Here is a 24,175-nt window from a genome sequence, read left to right on the forward strand (position 1 = left end):
GCACGGAACCTGTTTTACAGTGATTTTGTATTAAAGGAAGTTTCTAGGGGTTAATGATTCATCACTGAGATATTTTCTGCTTCAAACCAGCAATGGACCAGATAAACTAAACCCAGATTCCTTGCATTCTTTTTGTCATACTGCATTTATTGCCGCTTCTCTGTTACAGCAGCTGCATGTTTCCGTATTCAATGTCCCTCACATTTCATTGTGTACCCTATGAAGAATTCATCCTACGTAAAGGAGATACTGTAAACATTAATGGATAACTTTATAAAGTAGCATCATCTGTTTTCTATTCTTTCCAAATGTGAATTAGTCATATTTAATAACCTTTAAAAACATGATCTTGAGGTCAAAGGTCACGGTGAGAACAGAGGAATGGTGGGGGTGGTGTTCAGCGAGATTATAGGCACAGGAACTGAAAGCAGCAACTGGCATGATTTTACTAACAAAAAACTAATCATGGTTTTAGCATTCCATTAGCAGATAATCCAGTAAAATTCATTCATTAAACATACTAGAAAACCTATGTCAGTCAATGATGTTGGCTACAAGTGTGAACTCTTAAATAGGATTTTATAAAAAAAAAAAAAAAAAAAGAAAACGAGAAGAGTAAATTGAGCCTTTCTGTTTCTGCCCAATTCTAATTTGGGCAAATGTGACTGGTTTTGAGATTTACACAGAAGTACAGTGTGGATGACATCTTTGAAATGTTACGTAGTTACATAAAGAGCAGCTTGAAATCATTTGCTCATTATTCTGTCAAAATATAAAAACTGAATTCTGCTCCTTCTGAGTAAGAAAATCTCAGATTAATCTCCTGACCACCTCCCATTCTAACAAAAAGAAGAGGAGAAACCAATAAAACTAGAAACAGAAATTTTCTTTATTTGCTCCAACATACTGCTGACACACTTATATAAGAGGTACTTCTCAAAGCCAATGTTCATTAACATCATAACAAGAACACAGAATATGGAATGTAGTCAGCTTTCATTATTTTTAATTAACAAATATTTGAAATAAATAAAGATCTATAATAAAGGTCTCTGTTTCCTGTAATTAATCTCAATACATACTCTCCCCCTCAGGCAAAGTTGCTGGAATGAAAAGGGGAAGGTGGGAGGAAGGACTACAAATCAGGGATTGGGGTGGAGTAAGAGTTTTAGTGCCATGAATCTTCCCTCCTTCCCAAAACAGCCTTCTTGATCCTACTCCTCTTCCCTTCATCCTTCCATTATTAACTTGGCAAAGTGGAGGCAGAGAGAGGGGGGTGTGGACTCAAAAAGGCGCTTCCCTATGACCCTGACTCTCCAAGTCCTGCAGTCTGTTTCTCTTCTCCCTCCCTCGGTTGGTCTCCGTCATCCTGATGCCCATCACAAGTCTGTATGAGTGTGTAACTGAACCTAGTAGGAAAAGACATGTCTACAAGTAGAAGCATCTCTGTCCAATGGTCAGCTCATACAAAGAGGTGAGTGGGAGTAGGATGGATAAGAGAATGCTTGATTTTTTTTTCCATGCTTTCTTAAAACCTGTTTACACTTTTGTTCTTTCCTTAATTAGCTTATCTTTTTTTCTTTCCTAGGAGACAGGAAAAATGTAAACTACGATGACTTGTAACAGTGGGAGAGAGGCAGGAAGTGATGAGTCAGAGCTGGTGAAAAGAGCACGGGTGTCCGACTCCACTGTCCTTCATTCGCGAGTACAAGTCAACACTCCTACGCAAAGGAAAGAACGGGCAGAAAGCAGGCTGCTTTCTCCATTTCAGTCTTGTGATGACTGTCAGTTCACTTCTGCTGTCCTGTCCAGCTTTCCTACATCCCCTGACGCCCGTCAGCGGGTGTGGGGGTCGTGGCATTGAATGTGCGCACAGAATTAGGCTGGATTTGCACTCAAGATTTCAGTTCAAGATACACTTTAGTCAGCACTGTGGTCCTCCAGCTCAGAGATGATGGTGATGAGGTTCTGTAAGCCGAAAATGTAGCCACTGTCCTGACCCTCGTGCACGACACTGTCCTCCCCGTAGTGTCGGCACGTGGTGTGGGCGAAGTCGATCATACGCACGTCCACCATGGGGCTGCCCTCTCCGCCTGGGTTCCGGCCACTTGGAGCCGCTGCACCCCCACTGTGGTACCCAAACGCGCTGCCCCCCTCCTCCCCCTCTTCCTCCTCATCCGATGGCTCGTCCTCCTCGCCCTCCTCTCCACCGCGGTGGCAGGGGCGCCGGGCACGTGGCGGCTCGCCATCATAGATGATGAGCAGGGAGCTGGAGTAAAAACGGTAGGATTCACAGGCCTCGAGTGCCGCCTTCATTTCTCGAAGTCTCCGCAGCACCGGGGAGAGAAGCTCACGACGCAACCGTCGTCCATTGTGAAAGAACTGGAAGAGCGCTTCCTTAAAGCCTGCCAGAGTCAGTTTGCGCCCATGGTACTTGTTCATGAAGATGAGCTGCCTTGAATCAGACTGGTACACCTGGATGGAGAAGAGAAGCAGAAGCGCTTGTTAAAAGTGCTGTAAACAAGACTGCCAACTCAAAAATACTCTAGGGTAACAACACGCTTATGTCTATCTCTGAAAGGAAGAAGTTGCCTTCTAAGCACTTCTTTCTCTGTGTTCTGCTGACTTTACAGTAAAAATGGCCACATTCCTGCTGTGCTCACCTGCATGCCGCACAGTCGCACGCCAATGGAGGCCGATGTGCTCTGCTGACACTTTCGGATCTGGTTAGCCTTCTTTTCTTCTGAGGCATCGTCGCCATGCTGGCGTGTGCCCATCTTCAAGTCTAACACGCAGGGCACTTTGTAGCGCCACGTCAGGTTCTCCAGCAGGATGAATTCTGGAAATGGTCTTGAGTCAAGGAAGGAACTGCTGGGAAAGCTCTCAATTTCTTATTTATATACATTTGAGGAGCTTTTCTACCATAGTTTAGCATGACAGGAGCTACTTCCTGTCATGCTAAACTATGGTAGACAAACTGTACGAAATGCAAAATTTTCCATTAACCTATGACCTTTCTGAAAGCGATTTGCACATGAAAGCAGACCAGATTGTTGTGATGCATTGAAAAGGACGCAGTGGTTTGAAAGGATACTGTATTGGTTGCGGTGTTTGGCGTTCTCTTTCATCCTCTGCAGCTGTTGCTGATGGCACTGGAGACTCCAGGGGTTGTGCTTGATCTGAGGCACCACCTTGCCCTTCTCCAGACTGCAGTAGAGCACCTCAGCCTTCTGAATGTCCTCACGGTTGTGGCTATGGAGTACGGAAAGAAGAGAAAAAAGATTGGATGAGAGGATGCCCTTGTACAGGGGCAAGGAAAACAAGAAAAGAGAAATACAAAGGGACATCACTACTCCTTGCTCAAGGCACAAAACATGGGCTTAGCTGCACCTTACCTTAGTTTCTGCTGCAAGTACACATTATTATGAGGTTCTCAAAGGATCAGCAAGATGTATGGTTTATAGTCATGACCTTCTCACCTCTTGATCTTGTCCTCCTTACGCAGTTGCCTGGTCCTGTCTGTGGTGTAGTGGTCACTTTCTGTGAGCAGGGTGGGTGGTTTCTTCTTGCCCCATTTCAGCATCTTGTGTTTGGGCTCCAGGTTGGCAGTGGGATCAACGTTTTCCAGATCCCCCTGTTCGCTGTGCAGGGGGTAGGCAATGAGGCACAGATTCCCTTCCTCATCTTCCTCAAAGCTGACCGACACCACGCCTACAGGACACGGGACAAAAAAGGTCAGGCTGTCTGCTAGAAGGCACTATAGCAGTCAGAGCATTGGTAGGAGAAGCTTGACAGGATATTCAGAGTCCCCCGTATAAAAATAGCCAGATATTCTTAAACACTCACCCCCGACTTCAGCCTCTGAAACACTGATCTCTTTAAACAGGAATAAAGCCAACAGATCAGAGGATCATGACAAAGCAAACCATGAAAAGACTCAGGTTGGGGGAGAGAGCAGGTGCACAATCCTGGTATGCGCCATGTACAAGGATATTATTTTTACACACACATTTTTTCCAGCACAGATGCCCACCCCCATTCCCCCTCGGCACAAAGCCGTCTTTCTGAGCAGGTAGATGGGCTGTGCACGTTTGCATGTTCACACCCTGCAAGATTACACCGCAAAACAAAAACAGGAGGCCTCAACTTGTACAACTCAAAATGAGCTTTATTAGTTTGTTGTTTCCACTTCTGCATACATGTACAGTTTAACAATGAAGCATTAGTAGACCACACCACATTGAAAATGCATACAAAAGTTGTTTAAAAAAAAAAAAAATAAACACACTTTCATTCCTCAGCAAAATATTGATGATATGGAAGCAAATAAGCCCTTTGACTTGTTTTTCCATTTAAAGCAATATTTAAAAAAAAAAAAAAATCCAGACAGACAGGAATGGGCATTTGAAGTCTGTGTGGGGTTGGGGACAAAGTGTGACATTCCTGTGCTGTCTGTTAGATCATTTCTCTAACCATATAGTCCAGTGGGGTAGGGGAGTACAAACAGCTATGCTATTTTGGGGCCTTGGGGGTTGATGGAGAAAAGAGAACGGTTTTCACCCTAAAAGGAGGTATTCCAGGTGAAAGGTGTGTGGAAAAAAGGACGAACGGAGGCCGAGAGCTTGTGAAAGGAGAAGTAGCAAAATAAGAGTTGATATCTGCATTTAAGATAAATACCATTTTCTCGGGGTGCAGGGCATTCAGTTTAGGATCAAAAGCACCAACATCCTTACACTGGATTATGTAATACATTGCTAATCAGAATTAAATAACCTAATACATTATATTTTAACAGCTAATTTCATACTTTAGGGATGAAATGCATATATACATTACGCAGACAAAAAAGGAGGACACTTTATGTTGTAAAAGATATCTGTTTTTCAAAACGAAACACAATAATGCAGGTATAAATGGCACTCGTGTTGGGGACCCTCTAGGACCCAGAGGCCGATCGTCCTCTGCAGTTACCCTCCTCGCAAGTGACATCATAAGCAACGGCGTCACAGCCGTTCCCAAGCTCGGCAAATTAACTCCTTCCAAGCCAGGTTGTTGCTCAACAGAGCCTCGTGGCAGAGTCTGCCGTGTCAGTGAACGGTTAAGACACGTGAACATGTGAATGCGGCACACGGCCTGTGATCGCTTTATTCTTTTTATGTGCCTACACAATTCTCTATCGGGTATGTGTGTATGTGATGCGTACGGAGTCACCTCTATCCCATTTTCTCCCATAGGTTCCGTTTGACAGCAGAATGCGCGTGAGAAAACGAAGAATAAGATCCCTTGAGTTTAGTGCTGTGGTTTTAGGGAACATCGGGGACAACACAGGGATGCCGCATGAGCTCCTGGGGCCCGGACGCCACATCCCGGAGCGAGCTGTCCCTGACCCATCAAACACCGACACCTCGCCTCTTCCCTCTTGACCACCAAATCCAGCTTTGGAATAACACAAGCTGGTACAGGGCGGCGCACGGTGTCGTGTCCACGGCGTACGTCGCCCCGTGGTACCACGTCAATGGCCATGTGAGCACGGACTCGGAGGCTGGCCGCCGCACTCATCTTATGACACAGCAGAGCTGACGGCATGCAAGGACACATAGGAGGTTCGGGGGGGGCAAGGGCACCCTCTAGCGGAAAGGTGTTGGGCGACGAGACCGCCTTCCACATTGCCCATTCATATTGAAACTGGCTACTACCCACAAAACAAATGCTGCTGTCTATTACCTGGCGAGGTACCGGCACCTGTGTACCCCACGCAACACGGAGACATGAACGGTCCTACTGGAAACACCATGATACTGACTCACCCTTCATGCCCGTATCTGTCAATATTACACAACACCGCGATGGAGACGGAGCACTGGCGACAATATACTCCGCTTTCAAGGCAGCTAGTAGAAGGGACTTACCTTTATACTGTGGGGTAAATTTCCTCATTTCGGGAGGGAGGCTCTTGTAGAACTGATGCTCCCTGGGGATGAGAGGCTTGCAGATGGTCTGCTCCCCAAAGCGGAGCACGCAGGAGTGGCCCCCCACCTGGTGAACGAAGGGCTCGAGCAGGACCCCTTTGCTAGAATATCGCTGCTGCTCTGCCTGCATGATGGCTTCTAGCGCAGGACTCATCTTCGACAAGCATTAGACTCCTGGCTGGGGGGGTTGAGAAGATGGAGAGACCCAGTGGGGCGGCAGAGAGGACCGAGCGACAAGCTGGCAGCACAATAGAAATCCCCGGGTGAAACTGAAATTCCTGACACCAGAGGCGACTGAAATACAAAGACGAGAGGAGGAACGGGGTGGAAAGAGATTTTTACTCCATTTATTCAGTAAAGAAGAGCTTCCCAGCAGGCTATCCACTGAACTAATGTCCTCCCTGAGAGTGGGATGCTAAGCAGAAATTTGGAAGAAGAAGAAGAAGAAGAAAAAAAAAAAAGCTTTGGTTTCACTGTGGCTTTAAATGTCACAAGTGAGATGGTAGTGCGTCTCACTTCCTCGCTGGAACTGAAATGACGGACTGGCAGGGGACTAGAAAAGACCACAACAAGTCAGACGGTCCCGCCCCCTTCCTTCGTCGCAGCCAATCGGGGAGGGGCGGCTGTTGTTGGGTGGGGATGAAGCGACCGCACAGAGCAGGCAAACAAAGGGGGAGGTGGGGAAGGGTTGGGGGATGGGAAAAGGAAGAGAAAAAGAAAGAAGAAGAAACGAAACGGGGAAAAATGAGAAGAAAGTAGTTTTCAGCTGTTCTCGATTCTCCGGAATCATTACTAGCACCTACCTGTCAACCAGACCATAATTTAGAGCCTAGTAGGGAACAACGAGCGGTACAGCGAGCCCTTCCCGCTCACCAACGGGTACGATCGGTAAAATACAGAACGGTACGCTGGCAGCGTTCGTGAGGCAGACAGGGGGCGCTGTGCAAGTCATCATGCCTTAGGGAACTGAGACTAGGGAGGATCTCCGGTTGTGCGGATCTAAATTTAGAATCCAGAAGTTATGGCAGGGCCTTGATGTGTCCAAACTGATGAGGCACGCATGAATTTGCATCAGAGGTTCTAGCACAGACATGACAAGAGGGACAAATAAACAAACAACCAAGCAAGTCTGATACACATGTGACAGACCAGCCACTTTGATGAGCACCTTGACTCAGACTGTTTGGCTGTTTGGAGGAAAGAGGGGGAAGGAGGCAGACAGGAATGATGGGAAAAGCACTCACCCAGAGGGAGGAGCTGGTTAATCACGCTTGCTGCTCCATAAACTCATTTGCTGAGTTAACCAAGAGCTGAATGAAGAGTAGACGAGGCCAGAGAGCAAGTGCTGCCGGGTTAGCGGGACGATGGCCAGGACCCACAGACACTAAAGACACTCTAATCCCCCATGTTCCACTGCTCAGCGCAGATTAGATAGGAACAAAAAAGCCAATTTAACTGAGAAATCGGGAGCCAAAGAAGTCTATGAAGTGACAGATGGCCTGCAGTTCTGGAGAGCAACATCCACACCCTAATAAGGGAGCCAGGAGCAACCTGATCACGTAGGTACGGCAGGTTACAAGGGGCTTCAAAGAGCTCTGATCCTTGGACCACCAGCACAGTGTCACGCAGACTGGTCTAATCCAGCCAGCTGGAAAGGCAGGAGGACATTAAAATGGGCCACTGAGGGGAAGTAAACTTAATTGAAGCAAGGTGGCCTGAAATGAACTACACACTAAAAGGCAGTTTGACAACCATTGTTATTCAATGACTTGCAAGACTTGAAAAAAGAATGGTCAACCGATATTCTTTACATAAGAGCAAACAAATTGTTGAATATGGCAATCACAATCTAATTAGTAGTCTTTCTCAATAAGAGTCATCCATCATGAAGGATTAGAGTGGATTTGCTTTGCAGACACCGTGACCCAGACTTAAAGACTGCAGACTGAGATAGACACGCCACTAGGTATTACCTAGTTTACTCATTTCTCTTGTTCACAAACAGCTGTTTACCACTGGAGAACCATATTAGGACATTCCCTGCCAAGGTGTTACCAGACATCACTTTGTTATCACAGTCAAATAAACTGTCCAGTGTACCTGGTCTATGGCATCATAAATCAGGAAATAACCTACTGCACAGTAATGTCAAATGCTGTCCAATGCATTCCCGGTGCACTGCCTCCTTGCATGTCCATTACAGAGGTGCCTTGAGTAGGTAAGTGGCTGGTGGATTCTCAGTTTTGGAGAACAAAGGTGTCGCAAGAGAAGACTTCTTGCACGATATTTCATTTGATGGTCGAAGCTCCACAGCCAAGTGATAACACACACGCTTAACACAGAGAAATATCATTCAGGAGGAACACAAAGTGCAGCTGAAAGATGGGACACACGTCAACCATACCGAGACTATAACGAAAAGGACATCTTCAAGGGCACTTGCCATCAACGCCAAAAAGCCAGCCATGCAGGGTGAAGGCATGTCCTGCCCTTTGCCACATGTAACCCGACTCCTGCCCCGAACATTGATCTGGCAAGAGCATCGGAGGCATTGAAGCTCTCCGAACAAGTTTGAAAGGTTCAGGAAAGTTGAGGTGAACCTCTCACTACCGAAATCTGATACCAAACAACATATCATAAAAAACACTTTAAAAAAAAAAAAAAAAAACAGCACCATAATTGCATAGGACTGAGGAGTTTATGGGAGCACGTGGCCCATTATTATCTGCAAGGAATGCTATTAACCTTTCTTCACAAAAATACCACCTTGCCACACAGTGTTTAAACGGCTTAACTTTTACCAGCATCAATTTAGCAGACAGGAGGTTGCAGTGTAAACTGCCCAGTCAAGGTGTTTTGTTGTTGCTGCTGCTGATTTAGGTTTTCTTTTGGACCACGTTCAGTAAAAAGGCATGGCTGATGAACTCCTCCGAGAGCGGTGGCAAGAACAGGACAGAGCAGGAAGCCCTCTCCGGATGCTGAGAAAGCTGCAACATCTATCTAAACAGCTCCCCTTGACTCCAATTCACCACTTCTCCTCTGTCAAGAAGAATTTTGGTCTTTTACCAGGTAGGCCTTTATCATAAACTATGTCTATACCTTTGACATTCATGTGATGCTTTCCTCCAAAGCAACTTACAATATTAGGGTTACAGTTACTACAAGCTTACAATCCTTTACCCATTTATACAGCTAGGTAGTTTTAGTGGGGTAGTTTAGGGTAAGTACTGTGCTCAAGGGTACTACAGCCAGAGGTGGGGACTCAAACCTGCAACCTTTGGATCCCAAGGCAGTAGCACTAACCACTATGCTACCAGCTGTCCTCTTTACTATGCAAGAGTTTCAATATAAATATTAAAAGTGCATAATAGAAATTGCTATAGCAATTTCAGCACCTATAGAAGTGAATTCAAATATGTATTTGAATATATATAGATAATTCTTGCATATTTTTATTTACTAGGATACCTGCTCCTTCCCTTACAGCATGTTTACAGGAAAGCCACATGGACATCTGGAGCGTGCGCACGTACAGGTGTTTCCTAGAGCCAGGTGGGCTCCAGTGTTGATGTATTACAGGATTATGATACTGCGATAAAACAACAACAATCAGGTTTTCTCTTACTATGTGTTGACAAAATACAGAAGCACGCGTGTCAAACGAACCACTTTCTTATAGTGTCAGTTAATGGTCAAGCTGTGACACAACTGAATGTCTCCTGAAGAAATACTGAAGTTATGCGGACTAAATATAAGGGTGTTAACAGCTTCACGCAGTGTGTGAGGAGTAACGAGTGAAGGGAAGATGCGGTCAAGGTCTGGGGTGTTCATCCCACCCTTTGCGTCTCTTGCTCCATGACCGTGGCTCCTGCAAATGGAAAATAGCTCAGCTAATCACTAGCCTATTTAGCGGTGAGATTGAGGTCCCCAGGAGGTTCAAACAGGTCTCCCTAATGCTTGGCTAAAAATACTGCCCGCCACCAGCCATTGATACACACATTGTAATAATACTCTACGCTTGTCAAGCACGGCACATGGTGTGGAGGAATACACACATACACACACAGACACCACAGCCATATGGTTGGTGACACAGATAAAGCAGATACTGGGACAAAAACAAATCACAGACGGACAGAATTTTCCGTTAGTCAAGCACCACAACCATATGCCACAGGAGATGGAAAAGTCAGTGGCTCCTGAGCTCTGAGACACTGACAGTGGATACAGCAGGATCACACCATTTCCCCTCTAATACTTGCAGCTCTCTCATACCTCTTCAAACACTGCAATTTGCCGGAAATGGAGAAGTCAACTGCCTGACTCACTTTGGAGGGTAAATGCACCTGCACGAGAGTCCGTGCGCGCACCTCTTCGGCAGGTTGGATGACGGTCCTGTTCTGACCAAGTTTCTCAGCCCAGTGTGCCAGCATAACAACCTCCATGGCAAGATCCTTGGCAATTTTATCTCCGCTGGCTTCCCATGGCAAAGGTAAACACCGCCATCCACTTCTGTGTAGATCAGGGGAAGCAGGGACTAGGAATGACAGAGCTCAGGATTGGAAAAGAGCATCACTGTAGACATCACAAATGGGAGAACGTAAGACTTTACCAACACCTACGACAATTTCCAGTGAATAGGGCAGCCTGAATACCCTTCATCACATGGCTCAATTGCAAAAATAAGTTCTGGGTAGGTGGAAGTTTAATGGAGGTCAGAAAAGGTGGAAACTCAAAGCACTATACTGCAAAACTGAATCCTGGGTCAGGTGTTGTGGGGAAAAAAAACCCCTCCCCAGGCTTGGGTTTTCTAGGAGCACAAAATGAGGATCCATGTTCCAAGCTCCACCATTTCAGAACACTAGATAGTCTATGGGTTCAAAGGCTGAGCTGGCCCCACCTCTAGCCCACATCTTTACCAGGATACTGGTTATTCTCAAGGGTGTTAGTTACACAGCAGAGAGAGCAATGGGAGAGGTGCACATCTACAACCTTGAAAACTCAGTCTGTGGGCATTTATGGGCTTTTTTGTTTGGTCTGTGTATTCTTCAGCAAGCATGACTGCGGTCCTTAGACCTCTTTCACATGGGATCTTTGGCTTTGACAAGCTATTCAGAAAAACAACCATACAGACAGCATAACATAGAAACACTTCTGTTAACACAGCACAATTACAACAATAAGAACAAACAAGTCAGGATCGCATCAATTTCAATTAAAAGAAGTACACAAGACTGGTAACAAATAATGACTGTGTTTAAAAAGTCTCCAGAGGAATCACTCATATACCAGGACCAAACAAAATCAATCTACCCAGCCAGCCTACTTAAGTACATTAAGCACTTATGACCTCAGGTCAAAGAAACAGCAGACACCTTCCAGTAGACAGCGGGTGGGCAGGGGATTAATGGAGGCAGTTTTTCGTGTCATAGAGCCGACTGAAGGAGCAGGACGTGCAAGTAGCCGCCTCTGTCATTGAGCCAAAGGTGTTTAATACTGACTCCGACCTGACCGATTGATAAGGGGATCAACTCATAGCCTTATTCATGCATCCTTAAAAATGTATTAACACACACACTGGCCGAAACCACTTGTCCCGAGCGGGGTCGCAGCGAGCCGGAGCCGAACTTGGCAACGCAGGGCGCAAGACCAAAGAAGGAGGGGACACACCATGGACGCCAGTCCGTCACAAGGCACCCCAAGCAGGGCTTGAACCCCAGACCCACCAGAGAGCGGGACCCAGCCAAACCCACCACGTCACCACACCCCCCTGTATCAACACACATTAATTTGATAGTACAGTCTATGTTTGACTTATTTTTTTAATTTCCCCTGGGTGGAGGGTGGGAGAGCGCTACTGAACTTACTGCATGTACCAATATCTTGTTTCACTAAAACAGGAAGATGCACAGCATGCTGAGGGGCAATGAAAAGTCCCAGGTTTTAAAAAAATCTTTGTGTGCCCACCAAGAATCACACAGCCACATCAGGCCATGAGACGCAGTCAACTCATCTTCGAGCCATGCTGTATGGTAAACAAACTTGTCAGTGGTCCGGGAATCTCCTGCAAGGCTCGAGATGAACTGAGCAGAAGGAATGTCTCGGAGTCTTGCAGATGCTTCTCCTTGAGCAATACACGGGTCGAGATGTATGCTACACATTTAAGCGCCAGCACCACACACCTGAGGTCTGTTTCAGGTCTCAACCCTGCTGAAGTGCTCAAGTGAAACTTTACAAACCTCAACAGGAAAAAGAACCTTACCAAACTTAGCATTTAGTTCAGGAAATGTGACACGTACCACAACTGGTATGGGGGTTAGGAGGCAACAAGTTTTGCACACGGCAGCCCGCACGTACATTCATAGAAAAACAATAAAACAACTTTGAAGAGATGTAGGCACAAGCCATATTGCTATAACCCTCCATGGAGCCTGAAAACACGAAATATATTCAGGCTGGATATGAGAGAGAGATACTCAATCCCTCTTTGAGCGTAAGGAACATGAAGTCCTTCTGGAACTGAGCCAGAAGCAAACCTGAGGAGCACATTCTCTGGCTCTCAGAGACAGAATGCAGCCTGTCTGGAACTCAGGAAGAGACTGTCAAAAGAAAGACCTCTTGTTGCATGAGTGCTGCTCTTGGTCAATAAAAAAAAAAAGAAAAAACATTGAGATGAAGTAACAATGGGTACAGCTAGCTTTTCTTAAGTATAGTGGAGTATATTAAGGTTGCCTTTGCATTATTAAAAAGCTCATTCTAACATCTGACAGTATTCAGAAGTGAAGAGCAGATTTATACTAAAAAATTAACTAGGAAATCTCCGATACATAATATTTTATTGCTTTCACGATTTTATTGCATTCATAATGCTTTCCACATAATTGTTATGGATTCCAAGGTCAATCTGGGCTCATATTAGTTGCTTTTATAAAGGCACTGATATCACAAAAATAATGCAAGCATCCAATATTGTAGCACTTGACAAATCATAGCATAACATCACAAACAAAAAAATCCCAACCAACTCTCTACCTTGTTAGGGACCCACACGCAATCTTTTTCTGTCTGGACGGCAGCACTGTTCTCAGAGACAGGAGAACGTGGCTCGTGCAGGCACGTCAGAGGCCGAAGGTCACCTGAAGGAAAGCGCATATGGCTCCTTTTCCTGGAAAATAGTATTCAGGCTCCAGGAAAAGAAGAAAAAAAAAAAGTCTCAAACAAACTTCAAAGCAAAAACCCCTGTCATTCTGCAGAATTCCAAGCATCAACGTGACTGAAGAGCCAAAGTTTGATTTATAACTGCCCAAGACCCTTCAAGCAAAAGGCTTTGTAAGCAGTTGGAGTGCTGGAAGGATAGGACATCTTTTATGGAGACGAGTTGGGTTCATCAAGTCCTTTGCAGGCCTGCATTTTCCTTTGTGTTATGCATCTCAGATCAGAAGGTCTATGACAGTAATTCATGAAAGAATGTTTGCCAAATACAAGGAAAATACCAGTTACACAGAAACCCCCTTAACATAATACTGTCAACATCTCATATGCATACAAATCATTAAACAGTCACAGCACACTGGAAAAAAAAAAAAAAAAAATCATTTTGCACTAAACACACAGCTGTACGTACACGTTCTGCATGCACACATCAACACAACTCTATTCGCTGAAATCCACATACGGTCCCATCACACAAATCTGGACTGTACAGACAGGACAGCACAAACACATCGAAATATATTTGTACCACTAAGCTTCACGAAGACAAAAGTCAGATAGACACATAGCAACCACCCGTTGCTGTTATTAAACGTCTAGCACACATCAGACACATCTTATCTGAAGGTGTTGAAAGTCTGTTGAAGGCTGTTTGTGGAAAAGGATCGGGAAATTCATCATCTGAGGCTGGAAAGCTTTGAGTGTGACACCCGCCATGAAAACTATGCCAAACGTCATATGATCTGCAACCACTTGCAAAATTTCCCATTCCTTCAGCTTAACTTTTGCATGCTCTTGGAAAATTCGAGAGGTGCCCAAGATCAAAGTAAATCCAACATGTGGTAATTCCAGTAAGACACTGCCAAGAGCAGACCATGCTAATACTGACTCCATTTTACGAATTTTTATGTCTGCCCGAATGTTGACGGACCAGTAGTCTTGTATAAAAGTGCCTCTGGCAACAGCATTGCTGCAGAGCACATTACAGGTGCCACAAAATTTAGTACTGGTAGCATCTTCCTTTGGATCATGTCTATTCATCTGGAAAGAAGCTCAAACAGTTAAAGAGCAAGGTACAAGCAAGCAGGGCCAGCGACGAATTCAACGTATTACAGGAGCCCTCATTTCGACCTTTGATTACGTCTCCATGCAGAGTGCTGACCAAGCACAAGGCCTCAGAACACAGCATCAAAAAAATATTTTACCATCAGTTTCACCTATTTTGTGTATTCAAGGTGTACGGATTCCACCTGGTTGTAGAAAGGAGACTATGGTGGCACAGCATGTATCGTTGCTGTCTCACAGTGCCTGGGTGGTGCGAGAGGACATGGGTTCGATCCCTGCTCAGTCTGTGTGATGTTTGCATGTTCCTCCTGTGGCTGCATGGGTTTCCCCTGGGTGCTCTGGTTTCCTCCCACAGTACAAAGACATGCTGTTCAGATTCCCCCATAGTGTGTGTGAGTGACAGAGAGAGTGTGTTCCACCGATACATGGATGAGTGACCCAGTGTAAGTAGTGTATCTAGCAGTGTAAGTCACCTTGGTGGAAAAAGGTGTGTGGGCTGATTACACTACATAGAGTTCATTGGAAGTCACTTTGGAGAAGAACATCTGCTAAATAAATGTAAATTTTAGGACAGCTGGTAGTGTAGTGGTTAGAGATACTGCATTTGGATCCAAAAGTTGCAAGTTCAACCTCCCGCCTCCAGCTGTAGTACCCATGAACAAGGTACCTACCCTAAATCGCTCCAGTAAAATTACCCAGCTGTGTAAATGGGTAAATAATTGTAACCTTAACATTGTAAGTTGCTTTGGAGAAACGCATCGGCCAAATGAAAAAAATGTAAATTTGTACCAATTACCTAGTCAACAACAATGTTTAGTAGCTGAACTACGGATAAATGTCTACTGCACAAGCTCTGACCTAGCATTTTCTGCTTGTGCTGGCAGCAGTGAGATGCAGGAGGAGTGAATAAATGTCTGAGAAGAGCATGGCACGTCTCAGAGACATAGTGAGCAAGGGTTCACGAATCCCTTCCCAGGCTCTCTCAGCCACATCTACTCCACATGAGTAGATGGACTGACAGGTGCTGAGGGGAGCAGATTTATTCCTCGCACGTCGCTCTGGTTACTCGCACGTCTCGCGCTGTCGAGGGACCACTGCCGATGAGTGCGAACTGGGGGGTTGAGCCTCCTGACGCTACTGCCATTAAAACTGAGAACCAGACGCAAAACCTGCAGACTCACCGCGGTCGCCCATAATATGTCACGGAAAGCTGGACCTGCGGCTCAAAATTGTTCTGCTTGCAGCAAATGGCCGATGAGCCAGTTGAGATCAGAGCAGCGCTGGTGCGTCAGCTTACGCGGCATTGCTGGTCGAGGCCGGGGCTGGCGTCACTACGCTGCAGCTCCGTCTTCTGCCCTCTGTCATTAAGTGGACAATTCCTCAATCTGACTTACTGCCATTACGAGATAAACCCACACCTGAAGCGCACCGTTCTTATTACGCAACGGACCTCAGCATCATGGTTGGACAATCCACAGAGGAAACCGCTCTACTCCCCTGTGATTAGCCAGCAGGCCTGCTGTTCTCTAGCGGCTGCCCTGAGGTCATCACCATCACTCGTGTCTCGTCAGCACGTTTGTCACAGGATGGACCTGTAAGAGGTTAACGAAAGAAAGAGAGGACAGGCTGCTTTGGAGAGGGACTGGCCATCAAAATTCTTGTGAAATAAATAGGAAATTTCCACTGCAGAAAGACCCAGCACGAATGAACATCGGATTCAGAGCTCCCGTCTCCAGCGTGACTCAGCAAGTGGGTGTTTTATCACTCGGAGCCAAACCATTCGTGATGGGGATGCAGAAATCGCCTGCAGCAGTCAAAGTCTTGCTGTTTTTCTCGTACGACTAACCACTGAGGTCTAGTACCAGGAGGCCAACTTTCACAGGCCGTCAAGCAGCCTGCTCCTTCAGACCACATGACGTGATGTCCTCCGAGACCCTTAATTAGGGACCGCTTGGAAACCTTCGGGGATTTCAGCAGAAATTCCCCATGCTTGCTTCCTAATCCCTAATAAAGTCAGTAGGGCTCTTGATGTAACCCAATGAAATGGTAGTTATCCGAGCGCCCTGCACTCTTTGCGAAGGCAGGACCGGACGCAGAGGTACCCTGTGTGCGTGCAGTATGTGTAAATATCAGCTTGTGCAGTGACAGATCTTGTTTAGATCATTTACTTCGGTCATCGTGTCTGATACTTAAGCAGCTTGTGAACAATAAACACCTGAACTTGACAAGCTGTCTTTATAATTCAAGATGAAGTCAGTGCATTTGATGCAATAATCAATACCAATAACATCTTTATGCATTAATGTCCCCATCATGCATAAAAATGTCATTGGTATTGATTATTGTCATTGTTCAGTTTAACTTGGTGTTGCTACATTGTGCAGATCTACTCGGACCGTCATTTAAGATATTTCTGTGGAAGCAGCTTTACTTTGATGTAAACACACTAGCACCAGGGTACCCAGCAACCACAAATTATGACCACTTAAATTGTAATATAAACTTTTTCATTTTTATCTGTAGTATACACAAAATATTTTACCCTTAGCAGTTGTTTTGAATTCAGATCTATATTTGCACTTCATACAGTGTAAGTGGGATCACTGGAAATGTTGACAAGAATGATCTGTTAAGAACAATCACGTACATTAATGAGCTCGCACACTTTGATCCCGACAGGGCATCAGTTTCTGTATATTCTAACACTCGGAAGGATCGCATCAACACGGCTTCACGTGAAGCAGCGGGAATACATACCTGCTGACTCTGTACATTCAAAGTACTCGAATATCAAATGTAAATACCAACATGCCAAAATAGGCACTGGCACATGCTGAGACGTATCAGTCTCTACGCTACATATTTATAGATATATGCATTACCCATCTATGAAGACAGATCTCAGTGACATCTGGCACCTGAAGTGGCACTGATGACCTCCAGAAGTTCAGCCTGACTCAATGAGACACAGAGATGGCAACTCAGAGGGAGCATTGGGCCAGAAGGACATGGACACTGAAACTCAAGAATGGCTTTTAAAGTTTTACATGGAAATTGAATTAGGCATGAGCACAGAGTGGGACATACAATACAGGAGGAAGAGGAAAGGAAGGGAGAAAAAAAAAAAATCACACTCAGATAAGCCAAGGACAAATTTTTTTTCCTACATGCCAGCACGTCGGCTTTTTGAACATCCCCACGCAATATGTAGTGTTGTTAGCTGGCCAACATACAGTATTTTTCAGCACTTTCCATCCACTCAGCAACAGTATCAGTAGCAGTATGTATTTTTGTACAGTCTCTGCATTTATGCCCACCAAACTGCACACAATTTCATTGTGGTATAAGCATCTCTACAGTATATGAATGTCTCACTCATATGAATGTCTATTTGAGTGATTAACCAAGTAGGTCTTGTTCTTTTGTTTTCATGTAATACATAAATACATATGCATTTGCATGGTATGTGCGAGTGCACGCATATGCAGACACGCAACTCTGTGGCCCGTTTTTCTCTGTGCACGTGAGCGAAGCGGCACGTGCTGCTGCAGCACGAGTATGGCACCCCAACGCTGCCCTCCCCCAGGATTCCTCCAGTCCCACACCTCCTCCTCTCCTCTGCAGTTCATCCCTCCCAGCTCTCTCCAGTGGTCCGCTCTTTATCTTGCATTCGTGCAGCAACGTCCCTGACCCCATTTTTTTTTGGGATCCGAACAGACCGGTTGCGCTCCACTATATGTTGTCTCACAGCCTGAACACCACACTCTTCACATTCTGCTGTGCATCCTTTCATTAGGTTCTATGTTTAACACATGATCAACAAATTAGAGAATTATCACCATATTCCATTCCCCCCCTCCCCTTTTTTCCAGGGCCCCCCCTTTATCCAAGGTCCTCATTATTTGGTGCAGTGAAAGGAAATTTCCTATCAGTGCTGCTACACTGACTAGGGGAGGATGACAAGGGGCTGGTGTGCTACCTGACTCAAGGGACACCTAACCTGAGATCGCCAAGGGAAACATGGCACCAGCTCTGCACGCAGTGGAAAAACACAGCTACTTCGCTGTCCTCACACAATGTCACAGAGAATTCTCCCTTGCAATTTCTCTAAAAATGAGAAACTGTCAGTGGGACTGTGCTAGAAATCACACATAGCTCATTCACTACAGATTAACCATTTGCATATGTTATAAATACATATATGCATTCTGCAAAGAGGGAATGTGTGCTACTCATAGAAAAACTGGCAGAACATTTTGTAAGACAGCATATAAATGAAGTGTTGGCCTTCACACTGAGCACTATACCTACCAAGTCATGCTATTACATTGGACTAGGATGTCTACAATGAGGTGGATGAGACTGAAGCTGTGGGGGTGCATGGAACTGAAATGTAAAATGAGATCTTGGTCTATAAATGAGTGTGGTCTATATTGACCAGGTAAGGTTGTTATGCTATTTGGGTTATATTTTCTTATATATGACATGACCTGGAAACCTCAACTCTTCCAGGTTTTTACACAAATTTAAACAATCCACTGAAATCTTAGCAAGTTTTTTGTAAGAAAAATAAAGAATCAACTCAGCCAGACAGGTGGATGCTCGTGCAATAGGGCCGGTGATCTGAAAGGACCTGCTGGAGACCACATTACGGTGAACAAACCCTTGTTTCACCAGAGAACCACATAAATGCTGCCAATGACTACGCAAAAAATTCAGCAACAGGACTATATTGCTATATAACGTGGAAAGTATGACTGTTTTTAATACCTAGAAATAAATGTTCTTTCGTCCTTGACAGTGACAGCCATAGATACTCCCACCCTGCCACTTACTCACACATTAAAATGCCCTTCTTCGACATGTATACAGCTCCTGATGCTGCAGACGTGTTATTATATTTGCATGCATGAAATGAGTGCACACTGAGATATGAGTCAGGTAGTCTTGGTTACAGTAACAGGGCTGTGGTGGGAGGGGGTGACAACATCTACGGCCGACTGCCTCACGAGCAGTGCTATCACCTTCGTGAGAATGTGCCGCTGCATCGGCAAAGACGTCAGTCTCCTTCCCCATCTCCGAACGCAGACAGAAAATTAATGTTCTGTTGCTGTTAACTGGCTACCTGACAGTTTGAAAATGAAGCAAATGTTTGCAGTCAAGGCTAACAATGTACAAAAACCGACAGGGCAAAAACATGGCCATTTAAGTGGCAGAGTTGTGTTTGGAGGTGGTTGTGCTGAATCTGGACACTGAAGAGTCCAGTCATGCCTCACTAAAACCCCACCCATCCCCCATCATTCTTTATTCCCCATCCATCTGAGCCTGGGCCAACTCTGTAAACCAGACTGGTGGAATTGTGTCAGCTTTTACAACATTGCCCAGTGAACCAGCCACATGCCCCCCAGACAACCCTGTATCAAGGACAAGAAGAGGTAGTGGTGAAGCCGGGAACATGGTGGATATAGCTGAGGATTAACACATTTATGGCAGTACTTTTTCCCTGGGAAGTAAAGGAGGGTTTCAGGTGATCCAGAATCATCTCCACAGGCATTTGGCCTTGAACCAACATCCTGCCATGTACTTATGCAATCCAGGCCAGGCCCACAACTCACAACTGCTATGTAGCAGGGGATCATTCAGCTCCGTTCAATAAGTTCACTGACCCAATTGAATCTCCTCTCTAAACTTTGTGTCACTCTTCAAATATATATTTTTTAAAAAACATTTTTGGGTTGCACAACGGCACTGTACCACAAAAGGTCATGGACAACAGAAAGCATGACAACAATGGAGAGGAGAGAAAAGGCAGATGAGGTCAGGGTTTTTGGGGCAGAAGGAGGGTGGGAAAAGGGAGTTGTTTGGCAGCCACACAGAGTTGGAAAAGTTGCTAGAAAGAATCCAATATAAGATCTAAAAAGGACTAGAAAAAGCACCCTAAGATAGCAAACTTTATACAGAGTCAGAAATTGGAAGTATGAGGAAGGAAGACCTTTGTTTAATTTGAGAGTTCCACAAAGGACTTGCTTAAGAAAATCATTTAGAAAGCAGTCCCTTTTTGGTGCATGGAATGTAGGATATGAAAAATCCTACTGAAAACAAGTACTTAAAAAGAAAAAGAAAAAAAAGTGACCAATTTACTACCAGCCTCACCTTACTGCCAGCACAACCCAGATATTTTTTTTACCGTAAATCAAGCTAAAAATTAAAAACGAATTGGTAAGAATGCTAAGTCAACTTGGATAGTTAAATAACGGAATGGCTCAAAGATAAGCACTAAGCTTTCATAACAAAATAATATCACGCAACTTCAACAGAATGTAGAGCATTTGCTGGCAGCAGCACAAGCTTAACCTTCTGGAGACCAGCCGATGGAGACAAACAGCACACACAATGTGAACTGGATATACAGGACACCTTAGAGATCAGCAAGCAGACATCTCTTGCCTTCCTCCTCCAGTAGAATGTGCTGGTCAGCACCATCATAATTCCCCTTAGTCCTGCAAACAGTATGGGATCACTCTTTGCTCGTCTTCCTTGCCTCCTGTCGGTCTTATAATTTGCACCAACCTGCCTTTCAAGTCTCATCGCTTTCATGCATGCCTGCAAAAAGGCACGTATCCTGTCTCAACCCTTTAGTCTTCAACTTTGCATTGGGTTCAATTAGAGACAATGCCACTCAATACCAGGGAATCAGAGTGGGAGGTGAGACATGGTGCAGCAATATTCTTCGACTTAGGACCGCGCATTATAAATGATTAAACGCATGAGCTGTCAGCAGGAAAGCATGACCTCTTGAACTCCCCACTTTCCGCACAATACGCAATAGCAACGTGTGTGCCTGTCTTTATGGCAGAAAGTCTCGGGACCAACCAATGATCTGCTCAGTGCATTTCCACTGACCGATTTCTAGTGAAGTATCAGATATGACAGTTTTGGAGGAGGGGTGGTGGGTTAATCCTGGGCTGGAGGCAAGATGAGGCTGAGGTTATGTAACACCCAGTCATTTTTTCTGACCTAGTCTCTGGCAGCCGATGAATTCCATTCAGTCGTATACAAAGGGTGCTAACTTTCAGGCAAGATTTCAGATGATGTAATGTTAACATGTTGTCATCTCACTTATCCTAAGGGACAGTGTTACTGGCAGGCAAAGAAAACATTTACAGTTCTATGCTTAAGGCTGGCTACTGTGCACTTGCTCTCATTTCCTGTTTTAAACAAGTTGATAAGGATGGTTGTGGTGATCATACCATGCTGGAAATAAAAACAATCAGAATAGTTTACAAATATTTTTTGCCACAGTAATCCTAAGTACCTTTGGGGGGAAAAGAGGAAAATAGGAAAACGGGGAAGTAAAATTGCAAGCATGCATAGGTATTTGAGGACTGGCTGTGGTCAACTGCCATCTGTCCAAGTGTAGATGCTGAATGAGAACCTGTTAGTCTCCATGCAGAAGCCAGTGTCAGCAAATCAGGCTGCAATGTCAGGTCACCATTGTGTGCAGTCAACACAAGCGGAACTGCAGTCGCAAAGCGACAATCCAAGGCAGCTCAGACAGTGCAGACACATTTATGTAGCAAGCAGGAAAGCAATTCAGACAAAACGTGACATCAGAAGTGGCGTCAATCTATACACAACAGGGGTTTGACAGTGATCATGCGAAGGACGTCTGCATGTGTTCCCTTCAGCTATGCAACAATGAATTGAAGAAATTTCCTCACACTACAGAATAATCAATCAGTTTTTGTAGAACACTGCTGAAAACATCACTCAAGGTTTTACATTACATGTAATGCAATTTGTTCTTCATACTTTTGAGGTGTTAAGCTAATGGCAGTTTTAAACTAAGTCATGATGATGTGACAAACTAAGTGCATGGAATAAATCCACACAAACTACAAAACACTTAATTATCATCTATACGTTCCAAAGTTATAGCAGACAGACAATTTAGTTGTTCTTATTTATAATTAAGAACCGTAGGTAATGAACTTTGGCTAATACTCAAAAGACTGGTGGAATCAGAAACAAATCCGGTGCACATCTGGTAAGACGACTGCATCTCAGGCATATTAGTCTCACAGTCAAACAGTCAAGTGTCCTGTACAAATAAGGTGGGACACATCTGCAAAGAAGACAGAGTTAGGCAAAATCTTGACCGTGGAATTGAAGGGGGTGAGGGGAAAAAAAAAAAAAAAAACATACTGAACAGAGACAGCCCTCCAACACGTGCACACACACCTGTGATCGAAATTATACACCAACAGGTACAATGAGGCTGTTGGGATTTTGCCACATCTGAAGAAAAACTGGCATGGCTGTAACCCAATGGAATTACATGTGATTGTCTGAATTGCCTGGTTCTGGGCCAGGAGTGTCAGAAAGCTTTGCTCCATCTCATCTGGCACTAGCAAATGAGAGCCAGGCACTAGAATATCAATATCAGTTGTGTTGCTGACAAAACAGAGAGCAAGTCACCAACGGGCACTGCCTTCTCTTTCACTTATGTGTTCTGACTCGTAAATTACACCTTTAGTATTTTGGGGTGCCTTGCGATGGACTGGCGTCCCGTCCTGGGTGTGTCCCCTCCCCCTCCGGCCCTACGCCCTGTGTTGCCGGGTTAGGCTCCGGCTCAGGCTCCGGCTCAGGCTCCCCGCGGCCCCCGTATGGGACAAGCGGTTCAGACAATGCGTGTGTGTCTTGAACTCCTTGTTTCAGACGCTATGTTGTTTAACAAATCTAAACATCCAGAAGTCTCCTAAATGACTCCAAGTAATGCCAATTTCAAGAACAAACTTCACACAAAACGCAATATCAGGATACAGCGCCTATAACAAGTATCACGGAACCATGCGGTATTTAACTGTCAAACTTTGGTCACTCATCAACAAAAAGTACCGTACAATATCAAAGTGAAAAATCCAGATATTTTACTAAACCTTGTTGTGCTGTGACCTGACGTTCATCGTAAATAAGGATAATATAATACCTTTTCACAGACTTAAAACAACACTTAAACACTTAACAGGGCAACCATAGCCTAGATTAGACAATACATTTTTTGGAGCACTGCCACAAAACAAACACCAATTGCAATTATGGTTAAAATACACTTGATTGTGAAGCAAGTTCCATGAGGGGGGGGCTGGCATTTTTACCTTTTAGAGATGCACTTACCATTTCCACTTCTAAACGTGGTACGTATAAAATAGTAACATTACTTGTTTGGTAAAACCACCAAGGAACAAAAAATCAAGTTCAGTACTCGCAATACTGAATTAATATTATAATCTGGTGTACAAATTAAAAGTGACGGTAATCAAACCATTCCATTGTGGCGCGAATTAGAAACTTCCGGTGTCTGAAGCCGCCTAATTAATAATTCATCATGTATTAAGTAAAGTGACATTGACACCGAATCCGTACTTCCCGCTTATCCCCAGAGTTTCACTGTGAGGTCAACAAGTTTGTGACACACGAGTCATCCAACCCCGGCAGAGGTAACCAGCTCTGCCACTTCCAAACTACCACATACCACACACCGAAAAGTAATTAATGGCACGTTATGTTCCGGTGAACTTACTCACCTCATTTTTAAATACCGTGCTTGTGGTTCGACGACTTCGTTGGTCAACGCGATCATAGGAGCCCGTCTCTCATTGGCCAATGGTTGCGTAACTATCAGACGTCATTTCCCATAGCAAACGTCGGGGAAAAGTGTTTTGACGGGAAATGTTTAAAGGGTTGCTAGGGTTGGTTAGTGCCTCGCAAAAATGCGGTGACGTGGATACGGATGGAGAAGGCAGTTTTGGGATAGGCGTTTGGTTTTTTCTCGGGGTGTGTTTTTGCTGCCTGCAGAAACTGAAATCACGTATTTACTGTTTAAACAATGACTAATCAATTCACCGCTGCCCGCTACGGTTCGTTAA

General features: G+C 44.8%; 1 protein-coding gene across 2 annotated transcripts; it reads right to left on the reverse strand.

Annotated features, from left to right (window-relative positions):
• Positions 1–901: 901 nt before the first annotated feature.
• ip6k2b (inositol hexakisphosphate kinase 2b) lies at positions 902–23,906 on the reverse strand. Of its 2 annotated transcripts, none has more exons than XM_029249673.1 (5): positions 23,834–23,906; positions 3,480–3,711; positions 3,095–3,252; positions 2,664–2,839; positions 902–2,475 (listed from the first exon to the last, which is right to left on the reverse strand). In XM_029249673.1, the coding sequence occupies exons 2-5, from the start codon at positions 3,581–3,583 to the stop codon at positions 1,921–1,923; spliced, it is 993 nt and encodes a 330-aa protein (XP_029105506.1). In that variant the 5' UTR covers positions 3,584–3,711; positions 23,834–23,906; the 3' UTR covers positions 902–1,920. The 2 variants fall into 2 exon arrangements, with proteins under 2 accessions (XP_029105506.1, XP_018612277.1); XM_018756761.1 differs by lacking the exon at positions 23,834–23,906 and adding an exon at positions 5,910–6,520.
• Positions 23,907–24,175: the final 269 nt, after the last annotated feature.

This window comes from Scleropages formosus, chromosome 2, assembly GCF_900964775.1.
Source record: "Scleropages formosus chromosome 2, fSclFor1.1, whole genome shotgun sequence".
NCBI classification, from domain to species: Eukaryota; Metazoa; Chordata; class Actinopteri; order Osteoglossiformes; family Osteoglossidae; genus Scleropages; species Scleropages formosus.